General features: G+C 37.7%; 1 protein-coding gene across 1 annotated transcript in view; it reads right to left on the bottom strand.

The window, feature by feature from the left end:
* Lix1 (limb and CNS expressed 1) overlaps positions 1–12458 on the bottom strand; it is a 50128-nt gene that overhangs the window by 20656 nt on the left and 17014 nt on the right. Inside the window, exon 2 of the mRNA XM_020186477.2 lies at positions 9537–9700. Within this exon, the coding sequence (XP_020042066.1) occupies positions 9537–9700 (164 nt within the window). The remainder of the gene's footprint in view (positions 1–9536; positions 9701–12458) is intronic.

Raw genomic sequence — 12458 nt, 5'->3', positions numbered from 1 at the left:
GGCCTAGGCCAGAAGTCAAGAACAGTAAAAAACTTTAGTGTTCATGTTATAGTCATCTGGGAACTTGTTAAACATGTGTGTTCCCAGGCTCCAACCTGACCTGCTGAATCTCTTCAGATAGGTCATGGTGGGGGTGTCTGCTTTCTATTAACCTTTCCAGCTAATTCTGAAGCACCTAGCACCTCTATTAGAGGAATGAATGTTTCTCCAGCCTCTGTCCCTGCCTGTTTCATTTCTTACCGACAGAGGCAGAACGAGGTTTTGTGGGGCCTGAGACTTACACCATTTGGGGAGAACTTTAAGAAAAACAATATAAAACTATAAGTAAAGTTGGCATCGTGACCTGCAAGGTGCCTGTACAGAAATTTCTTAGTCTTCATGGAAAATTCTCCTGTGGCATCAAAAGTAATAATTTCTCACTAGAGAAACTGCCTCTACTCAAGAGTTAAGAAAGCAGCATTCAATTTTAAAACAAAAAGCGAAAGACAAAAAACCTTTATGGTAGTTCTTCTAAACTTTGCTCACTTATTTAAGTGAGATCTCATTTTTGCTTTTTGGCTCAATAGTTGTTACTTCTTTGGTAATAACTTTCTGCAATACAATGTCAGGATTGAACTGAGATTAATTTGTGGGCTGTCCTCAAATAAAATAGTGGCTAGTCATTTTTATTTTTAGGATGAACAGAAGTTCTTAAGTTAACTGAAATAAAACAGTGGTAGCTGTGGACACATCATAAATAGAAATACCTAATAAGAAATTAGGTTATTGCTAGTTATTAAATATTTTAAGATTATTTATAAGTGTGTTACTGTTAGAACATCTTCTAGCCAAGCTAACATAATTTAGACCCTGAACAATAACTCATTTTATTTATTTTTCCCATGCTTTATTTTAGAAAATGGCAGAATGCTTGTGTTGAGGGATCATTTCTACTTCCCAAGATTTTACTGAACATACATCCCAACTACAGTAAGAAAGCATGAGGAAAGGCATCAATATTTTAAACAATAGATTTATTAAAATTATTCATATATGTGTTTTAAAGACTAAGGGAAAACAAATCTTCAGCTTTAAAACCTATAAAGTTAGGCACATTTTCCTTGGTGTCTATCAATGGTAGCCAAGGAATTAAAACATGGTCTATAAAAGCAAGGTTTTTGAATAACAATAATAGCAAATGCTGCATTTGTGAACTCAAAGTTAAAGATGCTATCCTCCCTGGGGTCAAGGATAGGTCAGTGATATTTAGGTGGCGTTCACTGACCAGCATGTCATACCCAAGGGACTCTCCCTAGGTGGGGCTTTGCAGGTGGCAAAACCAAATAAACTGACTGAGAGGTGAGAGTACTTGCCGAAATCCTGTAGGCTGTTATGTCTGTTATTCAGGTGGTTCAGGACATTTTGCTTTTTCAACTTACATTCTGAGTCTCATGAAGTGTCTTACAGAGTTTCTGTATATGGCCTGCCAGTTCTGGTCAGTGTCACCAACACCTCAGTTTCGCCCTGACAGCAAGCCTTCAGCAAGAAAAATGTCACAAGCCAGGCCCTGTTGCTTTCAGTTCTTTAAGACCTTCACTGCCCTGGCCTGAACATTTGCATGTGTTCCAATTTATCTAATTGTGGATATATTAGCATTTCCCCCTCTTCCAGATGGTGATGTGAAAAAGTGCAACCGTTGAAACTCAGTCACCCAAGTTAATATTGTGTCTCTCTGTAGGTCAGACTGGCAGCAAATATGTTGGGAACAATTTAGAGCTCTGTGTGTGCTAGGAACAGAGGTCTTTGCTAGGTATGGGGGAGGGAGCTGGTTTGGGAGTCCAATTTTCAGAGAAAACTCACCAGTTCCTGTCAACTGAAAGAAACGTTTCAGGCACATGGTGGGTCAGAATGTTATTTTTATAATATAAACCACCTGGCCTCCTCCCCATTCACCTCTGCTGCAAATGCAATTCTACTCACATGCCTAGTAAAGTCCCTGGGAACTATTACAATCCCATGTCGTACTGTGCTCCTTGAAGTTTTTTTCTCTATCTTTATCTTTCTTTTTCATAGTTTTTTTTTTTTTTTTTTTTCAAGTTAAGGTGAAGACAAGACGAAGTGATTAGGGCTGAAAATTTTGGGTTATTTTCATAGTAGCATTGATGTACAAGGATTGCAGGGACAGGAATAGGAAGGGGTTAGGGAGAGATGAAGTCAGACTCCTTCCCTCTTCAATAACCTGTAAGATGGTGAGCATCATCCCAAAGTCCATGTACTAAGGGCTGGGACACTCCTGTAGAGATGTATGAAGTCTTTATTTACCATGGGATTTTTCTAAGCTCTCCTTTCATTATACTCTACTACTCTCTTTGGAGGTCAAGCATCTCTATTCACTTTGCTTAATAAGAAAAGGAATAGATTAAAATTAGGGAAGGAAGCTAGGGAGCAAATAAAGGGGCTTGTTAAAACAATATGCACTTCTAATTTAATGGGCAAGTCATTAAAGTCTGATAATTAGCTGACATGACTTTCAAATGAGATGGGGTTATAACTAACCTCCCTGTATCTGAGTCTCATTAGCTGTAAAACAGGAAGGTTTCCCATGGAGATTTCCACCAGGAAATAACTCCTTTAGAAGTTATCTCACTACATAGTGTGTGGCACATCTAAGCCTAGGTATACAACTCTAAAGGCAGAAAAGAGGTCATGGATAATTTCAAATAGAAATACTTAGCATTAAGTCACCATTTGTGTTAGGCAATAGTCTCAATTTTATGGAAGGAAACAAGCCTCTATGTGGAGTATGGAATGTTAGGGCCAATTCTTAGTTAATTATCTGCAAAGAGAACATTACGATTCCATTTGGTCAAGTATATGAATTGATCGAATTCTCCCTTCCTCACTTTCAGTAACCTGGTTAAAATTTTATATAAATCGAGTTTATTGTGATTTACATATACCTTTACTTCCCTGGACTTTGAGAAGACTCATATAACACATATGATTACAGAACATGTGTTTTTATATCTGATCATACAGATGAAGTGAACTTAATGCCTTAAGTAACTGAAAAAAAAAACAAAATTAAACACTCCATCTTTGTTTTATGCAGTAGTTTTTCTAGATATTTTCGTGGGCAATGACTTTGGTTTGAAAACCAGAGTGGCTAATAATCAAAGGCCATTAAATGAAGTCAATGTCTTTCAGAGACAGCTTTGTGAGAAGCTCCTCTGCTCTGAGTATTCCCTCCCAGTCTCCCTACTGTGTGACCTGTTACACACGTCAAACGTTAATTATAAAGAGGAAAACAGTCAATCAAGAAATTGCCTGTGGAGATACTGAATGTCTCAACTCATGTGGTGCCTGACATTTTACAACTAGCCTAAGAAACACACCCCAGTGTTTAACACCTGTTTGTTTTCTGTGAAGCAATTTAAACAGCAGCAAGGAAATACTTTGGTGAAAAAGAATGATACCCCAAATAATAAATTTCCCACACTTCAAATATGGAAGTTATCACATCTATGTTTTAGCCAGGGGGAACGTTTTTCATTTAACCATAATTCACTCATGTAAATAATTGCATGGTGTAGTACTACACCCAAGGAAAATTTTGCTTCTGCTCAAAATAAGAATGAATTTTTAAATACAAATCATTGAAGTTGACTCTATATGGAAGACTATGTCACAGGTGTGAAAACAAACTTGAATCATAACATTTTTAAATCAAAATACAAATAACATAAAATTCTCAAGTTCCCTTTTGGATTCAGAAACAAAAACAGCTGCTGAAACAATGAGTGACTTTCCTTCTGGGTTCATCAAGAGGGGAGGTCCACCGATGGATGACCCAATGGCCCTTGTATTGCTCTTATGTAAAACATGGAAATAACTGCCTGCTTTCTTGGTCATGATATGTGGCTAGGGAAGGGTTAACTGCCTAGACAAAAATGGCATATAAGGAAGATATGTTCAAAATGCATGAATTTCCACTTAATGGTTTCTTCTATAAAAGGCATAATAAGTACTAATGTGTTTCAATAAGTTTTTGTAAGAATATTTTGTATCAGTGGATTGTTTTTTTTGTTTAAATATTCAAAAATAAAATCATACTTTCAATTCTCTTTTTTTAACCCTGTAGTATATTTTATAAAGGCCTGACTTAAAGCAGAGATATGCGCCCCCCTCCCTTTCTGTCTTTTGTGGGTGGTGGTGTCAAGACTAACTGAAAATTCTTAATTAGTCTTCATGGACACAAGCTTCCCATTTATTTCAATGGGAAGTTTCTTTGCATAAAAAACAGTGGCTGAGTCCATCAGTGCCATGGACGGGACTGCTTTTCTTTGATTAATCAGAAAACTGAAGTTCAGTCTGAATACCACTTTTCTAAGGAATGAATGAGCATAATCTCTTACAGCTTTCACAAAACTGCCCGAAACCAGAGGGATTAGCCCTACAATTCAGTCCCAAGCTCTACTTCAAGTATTTTCAATTACTTGGCACCATTGGAGGTGACGTGCATGGCTCGGTAAGAAGGCTACTGCTGGCATAATGGTTTCTCCATGTTTTAGCACATGGTCTTGGCATTAATAATCCATCATGAAATGATTTGCAATGCACAGGGGTGACATTTGATTATGTGAAAGGCATTACAAGAATGAACACGTAGACTCTTATAGGCCAACTGCTGGCAAAAACATGAAATGCTACATGGTGAAAATAGCATTTAGGATGGTTTCTAAACTAACAAAGAAAAGTGTAAGGACTTTGCTTGTAGAGAAATTTTCTTTCTTTTTTCCTTCTGTTCTTCCTTTGTCAAAACATATTTTGAAGGGTCAAATAGGTTAAGGGGACAGATTTGTCAACCAACCATCCAAACACATTTTCAAAACATATTTGATTCAGGAAATTCTGGCTCTTTTTAAGCAAGGATGTTAACAATTCTCCTGAGAATCTTAAAATATGATGATTTAAACATAAGGAAAAGGAGACCCTGAAATTATCAGAGAAGTCACCAGGAGGCCTCCCTGCTGAGGAATTCGGTTTTTTCATTTTGTTTTCTAATTTTTGGAAGGCTACAAGAAGGATGTTGGATCTACTACCTAAGGGAAATCCTATCATTTTTGGTTCAAAATTTATGAGCTGATGGAGAAATTCATAATTCTCAGGGTAGCAAAAACAAAAAGAACACGAGAATTTCTTAGACTCACATACTCTAGATCAATTCACTGATCTGCCAAATGCCTTATTTTCTAGATAGATTATAATAAGTGTACTTTTTAACTATGACCAAATGTATGCATACCAGGGTGTGAGTATGCCAGAGTTGGTAGCTCATGGTCACAAGAATTGAGGGCAGGGGGAGTTACTATGCACAGTTAAATCCAGAGAGAATTAGAGAGGATGAATTCTGTAATACTTTAATCACAGACATGAACAAAATAATATCAGCTGATTTCAGTGCTAGTGACTTTTCCTTCCTAGTCCACTACCATGCAGAGTTAGGTAAAAAAAAAATCTATTGATTATATTCAACACTGACAAATGTTAACTTTATTTATTCTTGGAATTTGTTATTCACTTGGGTATTGATTCAACAAAATTTATTAAGTACTTACTATATGAAAAACAGTGCTTGAAGTCATGAAGGTCATAAGGATATGAACCATGCTTATAAGCACTTCTAGAGAAACAGAAAACTGCTTTGGGAATCAGAGGAGGTAAAAATTTTATCAGGGAGATTCAAAGAATATCATGAAGTATATGGCACTTGGTGTGAAGTTTTGGAAGAGTATGGGGTTCATCAGAAGAGGTGAAGGAATGGGTGAGGAACAGTGTCAGAAGAGGCCCTCCAGGAAATAAAGCTGGAGGAACAGCAAGGCCAGTTGTCAAGGCTATTGCCAGAATAAGGCATTTAGACTTTGATAAGATGATAACACTGAGACAGGCATGGTGGTCTGTAACCACAGCTACTCAGGAGGTGGAAACAAAAGGCTCTCAAGTTGGAGGCCAGCCCTTGAGAAGTTAGCAGGACTCCATCTGAAAAGGGCAACAGATAAGAGAAGGAAATAGAGCGTTTTAAAATCCCCCACCTCCTTTTTAAAAAAGCTTTTGAAATAATTTTATACTTACAGAGCAGTTGCAAAGATAATAGTTTTTTGCTACCCAGAAAGCTATCCATATAAGTTTTCATGTTTTTAATATAGTGATTTATGTAGAATTCTTACATTATACTCCTATCATTGCATTGTCTATCTCATACTTAGTGCAACTTGTGTTTTCCTTAATTAGAAATGCCAAAGATGTGTACTTATTTATCTTGTCAAAGACACAAAAGACACAAGTTTTGTTTTTGTTGACCACATTTGCTAGTTTTTAATCCCATTTTATCAGTTGCCACAAAGTTCCCTTAAAGCTACCTATGCATTCAGTGTAATTTAAAAAACAGATTGGTATATAAATGCAGTATCAGAAAAACTCTTTGAGGGACTAGTGAAATGTGAGGCCCCAGTACCACCTGAAAGATAGAGATAGTAAAGAGAGAGACAGAGAGATATTTTGATTCATCTTTTAATGCTCCTGCCCTAAATTCTATACAGTCACAGAGCTAGCTATGTGATTATTTTTTCTTTTTGGCAGTGCTAGGGTTTTGAACTTAGGGCCTTGCACTTGCTAGGCAAGCAGTCTGCCACTTGAGCCACGCCTCCAGTTCTTTCTATTTTAGGTTTTTGTTCTGTTTTAAGGTAAGGTCTCTCTTTTTGCCCTGACCAGCCTAGATCTGCAATCCCCCAACCTATGCTTTCTGCACAGTTGGGATTATAGACATGTTCCACCATTTCTGGCTTATTTGTTTACATGGGGCTTCACTAACTTTTTTTTGGTCTGGCCTTGAACCACAATCCCTCCCAAGTAACTGGGATTATAGGCACAAGGCACCACACCCACCTGGAATTTTACATTCTGGAATTTTACATTCTGAGAGCAGCTCATTTTGTTGATTCTAGTCCATCTCTTCTGCCTATTTGAGAATTATTTAATATTGGTGCTCAGTCTTAGCTGTCCTTCCTATCTTTAATTATGGCTTAGATTTCTGGAAGCTGCTAGTGACAATTATACTGGATCATGCTTTCCATTCATCTCCCCAGTGGACAAGAGATAAAACAGTCCTGTTCTTTCAAGCAGAGTTTATCATAAAAGAGGGGGGAACTGTCTAAATCCTTACTGAAGGATACTGTCTCTGTTTTAAACCCCTGTGTACTCTCTGACCTTCTGTAATCTGACCCACATCCCATTCTCTACACTGAAATGACTCTTCTGAAGGTTATTAGGACCTTACACTCATCACAGTCCAAGCGCACATCTCATGACTTTCTGTACCGTGGCTGGGCCCTTTCCTCTGCATTCTCAGTATCACAAGTCTTGGTTTCCATACATTCCCTCTTCAGACTATTTGTCTCTTTCTGGTCAAACTTCAGCCTTTTTAGAGAAATGATTTTTTCTTTTATTTTCTCCCAAACAATTCCTAAGATCACATCTTGATTACCTTTTCACATCACAAATTCTCACTTGATGGTGATACCTGTGGCCGTGGTCACAATTCAGAAATGTAGAAACACGATTCATATTTCTCTTGAATTTCAGGTCCTATATTTTTTAGCTGACTGCACTTCTTGGCCTGGGAGCTTCTGCGTACTCTGCACTGACTGTGTTCTCATCTTCTCATCTTCCACAACACTTGATCCTCTTTCCCCTATGTTCCTGGACCAGTGGTTAAAGCCAAAGGTTGAGGTCTCATCCTAAGTCCTGTCCTCCTGCAATCTTTCACCTTCTCCTCCTGACTGCACTATGTTTGCAGCTTGCCTCCATGGCTACTCATTGCTTACTTCCTGCCTCTTGGTTTTTAGCTTTCTTTAGATCTAAAGCATCTTCATGCACCCACCAGAGCGATCTTTCTGAGACATATTCAGGGGTTCTGATTTTATGTAACATAAGGTGTGATGGTCCCTTATGGTTTGATACGTTGGCCTAACTGTCCTTTCTCATGGGTCCTTGCCACCCAGACTGACACAGTCCCCCAATTCTGAAAGTGCTTGTGGTTTCCTCTTGGTACATGCGTCTGCACATACCATTCCCTATGCAGAGAGTGTCGTCTTCCTTTTTCTGACTGGCCAAGATGCCCTCAAATACATGTTTCAGCTTGCATGTACATTCCCAAGAACCTCTGACTTCTCCTAGACAGGATGGGTTTGTGAGTCTATTTATCAAATTATACCCTTCCCTCACTCCAGAAAGGATTTGAGACAAACACACACCAGTTAATAGGATAAAATAAATGAATGAGACAATGAATTCAAAGGGAAAGTAAAGGTAGAAATAAAAATAATATCAGGTATGATGTTAGCCTTAAAAATGATATGACATTAAGTTCTGAAGACTTACAAAGGGATACACTGAAAATTTGCTTCTGGGCTTCCTATTTGTTAAAGCTAAGAAAGAAACTGGATGGCATATGAATTTCACAGTGTCCATAGCTATAAGAAAGCATCTATACCAGTTACTGAAAATTGAGAGATGGTTTACTGCACTAAAGAGGTACTTATAAAGGGGACTGGTAAATTTAGAATTCCTTTCCTTATGCTTTCATTAATCCTTAAATAAAGCTCTGTAATTATCATAACATTTTTTGTACATTGGTAGCCTCAGGGCATGGACCACATCCTCAGCCCACTGCTTCTCATTTCTCAGTTACTCAGTGGGTATTTGCTATACACACTGGATAGTCAGATGTTGTGGTAATGTAGGCAAATGATTTTGTGTGGGTAAGTATACAATTAGAAATTTATCACCATTCCCATCACCTCATAAACTGGAAGTCTTTATACTTACTATAAAAATGATTCTTGGAACACCTACAATGTACCAGATATCATACTAAACACAGTACATATATATTTTACATGACCTCTAACTAATCCTGTAAATATTATTCTCCATCTCAAAGTTGGAGAAAATAGGAGATTAAAAAAGTATCCCAAGGATATACAGTAGACAGAGGCAGAAGTTGGCGAAGCACAGGTGATTGACCTCAGTCCTCAACCCTCAGCTGTTGATTCAATGCTTCAGTGTGTAGAATATTAATTATGTTAATATTTAATTACATAATTCATGAAAGTTGAGACTTTCACGTGATGGGAAGGTCCTGGTGGAAGACTTTTGCCATTCTTTTCTAATTCTGTAAGCTCTATCCCAGAATTTTTTTTGAAGGAAAAGGCATCTTTATTGAAGGAAAAGGCACCAGCTATAATGGCAAATAATACATTGTGCTATCAAATTCATTTTTCAAAAAGAAATACCAGGGCACATACTAATATAAAACACTTCTATTTTTTTAAAAAAAAAGCATTGGAACATTTGACTGATTTCCACTACACACGGTAGGATATGGCACAACTTTGTTTACTATGTTCAAAAAACTTACAACTTTAACATTTTACAAAAGGATTTATTCTATTTTAATCCAGGTAGCTTCCACCCACAAATTGATGTCTGCTTCTTACCTGGAAGTTGCCAAAGCAGCTCCCTCCTGGGAGAGTCACATAACTCACAAAGGGAGGCCCAGAAGACGGCAGAGACTCATAGACTACCACACCTTCACTTGGGAGTGTGGCCTTTTGCTGCTGCTTGCTTTCCCAAAATTCCTGTAACATTGACACAACATTCACTGAAAAAGACAAGAAATATCGTCAGTTATTAAGGATGGACATACCCTAAAAAAAAACCATTTTATTTCAGGTTTAGATGGTAGTTCCAGTTTAAGTTAAGTAAGTGTATGGTGGGGGCTATTTTCAGCTCTGAATATACTTTCTTTAAAAATGTTTAAGATATGTCAAAATGTGTAATTTTGACAAACATGGATTTTTTTAATGTGTTAAGACTCATGTAGTTTATACCCTAATTCTAGCAATGTTGCACAAAAAATATCAAATTTTCTTTATGAATTAATATTAATATCAAAATTTAAAATCTCATTCCTCCATCTTTGAAAATTTTCCAGAGCTGCAATAATCTGTGGCCCTATCTGCCATTTCTCTTACTCTCAAACTTGCAAAGTGAAAGCCAAATTGTTAAGTAAATATGTAGGTGATATAATTTTAATCTGGACTCACCAGTTAGAAGATGTAAGAGGAGAAATTCAGAAAGAAGAAAACTCCCTTTAATCTAAAGGAGAATGAAAGGCTATTGTGGAATAAGCAAGAAGCTGAAAAGAGAATGAAACTAATAACATGGAGATCTTTTTAAGGACAAATTCTGTCAGAGGACTTCAGAAAACATAGTAATGGTGAGGGCCATGTGTTTTAGATTAAATGACCTGTGATAGCCTGCAGAAGTTCCAGATCAAGTTAGGCTGGTTTGTTTATCCTGTACTGCAAATTGAATTGGGGAAATTAATAAGGATAATAGAAATGTAGAGTCAAAAGTGACCTTATGAGTCATGTAGGCAAAGCTCTTCTAATGCAGGAATTCCCTGCCAGCATTCCTGACAGCTGCCCATCTGGCCTGTACCTGAACATGTGCAAGTACTATGACCTGGTACTTGCCATGTCTGGGGCAGCCTATTTCAACTACTAATGGTTCTGTGGAAAGGTGAGTTGAAATCTGTTTTCCTGTAAGGCTCATGCAGGGGTGACTTCTCATTTCTGGAGCCTCATGTTAGTTTATCTCCTTACCCACACAAGAGGCCACTACACATTTGAAGGCAGTGTTGCATACCTGTTGTTTTGTTAGTCTGGCATTTGTTCTGTTTGCAGACAGAACAAAGGTTTTCCTTGAAGAAGCACACAGTCCCCAGGGGTGGAGCTGGGGATTTGGCCAAAGCCAAGCCATTTGGAGGCAGTGAGTCCAGGAATTTTGTTGGATATTTCTTTTCTTTCTTTTTTTTTTTTTTCCACTATGGTTGCTGGAGGAATAGGAGGTAAGTGTGACACTGGCCAATCAAGACACTGGCTGGCTTAAGAAGAAAGGCAACCCAGAGAAGGATAGAGCCAAGAGTTTGAGAAAGACTAAGTGTTGATGACATAGCTTGAGCTCCTTGTTCCAACTTTGACCAAATCCAGGATCCTTGATTGAGCCTGAATTTTCTATATCAACATATCTGCTTTTCTCTTGAGCCATATTGAACTTGCATCAATTACTTGCATTGGTATAAAAATATACCAATTAGGGACTGTAGTTTAGTTTAGTGGTCCACTGAGCTAAACCCACTGAGCTAGGCCCACAGAGCACTGGCCTAGCACCTGTGAGATCCTGAGTTTGATCCCCAGCAATACAAAAACAAAACAAAAAACTCAATACAGACAACACTCATGTTTTATCAAGTCTACATTAAAGAGTTTCTGTTTCTTCAAACTTTCTTTGTGTAAGATGGATGTGCTTCACAATGCTGGGCATTAATATGTTCCTAGGAGTCGGGAATGTCACAAAGTTTGGTCTGGATGCAAAAACATTGCACAGAAGCACTGGACTTCTGTGTCCCTCCTGAGGTCACCAGTCAACTTCACTGTGGGTTGTTCAGGCAAGTTCTAGAGACTTCTAAGGAATTGGATGCCTTTGTATGTTAAAAAAAAAAATCTATGTTTAGCATTTAATAAGCGTTCTGGGAAATAAATTGAGAAAATGTAAGACATCAGAGGGAATAATTGTGTTAATAAGATGTATATATGTATATATGGAGAGAGTAAAGTTGAGAATTGGTCATTTTAAATTCCTTTACAAAAGTTAAACCAGGAGCAGGGAGTCAGTGGCTCATGCCTGTAACCCTAGCTACTCAGTAGGCAGAGATCAGAAGAATCACACTTCAAGCCAGCCTACGCGAATAGTTCATGAGATTCTTCTTGAAAGTACCCAACACAAAACAGGACTGATGGAGTGCCTCATGCCTACCAAGCATGAGACCTTGAGTTCAAACCCCAGTGCCACCAGAAAACTCTCCCCAGAGCCCCAGTATTTTCTATTTGTGTTGATGTAACTCAAAATAGAGTTAGAATTTTTATACTCTAAACTATTTCTGTTCCACACCCTCTTCTCCTTTACATTTCTGAGAAAATAAGGATTTACAAACTGGCTAATTTGTTTCTCTGCTTGCAATTGACCTTCAGAATTCAGCCAAGGTGCCTGAAGATTGAACCCTAAAACTAAAGCTGCTCTGTTAGTCAATAAGGACCATTAGCTTCCTATTGACTATTAGTTCACTATTGACTGAGATTAGGCTAAGCACTGGAAGAGGAAGCTTAGGACTCATTACCATGTAGGATAAATGAACACAAGAATTTTGGCACAAAAATCTATTTTGGATTAAAGAATTTGAAGGGATGCACTAAGTAAGATTTCTGCATGAATAAAAGCAACTGTTTTAAAATTTTTCATTCTGCAACCTTAGAAGATTTCTTTGATGGTACTATAGATATCATCATCTCTAAAGA

The sequence above is a fragment of the Castor canadensis genome, chromosome 6, assembly GCF_047511655.1.
Source record: "Castor canadensis chromosome 6, mCasCan1.hap1v2, whole genome shotgun sequence".
NCBI classification, from domain to species: Eukaryota; Metazoa; Chordata; class Mammalia; order Rodentia; family Castoridae; genus Castor; species Castor canadensis.
This window is presented reverse-complemented; position numbering and strand designations above follow the sequence as displayed.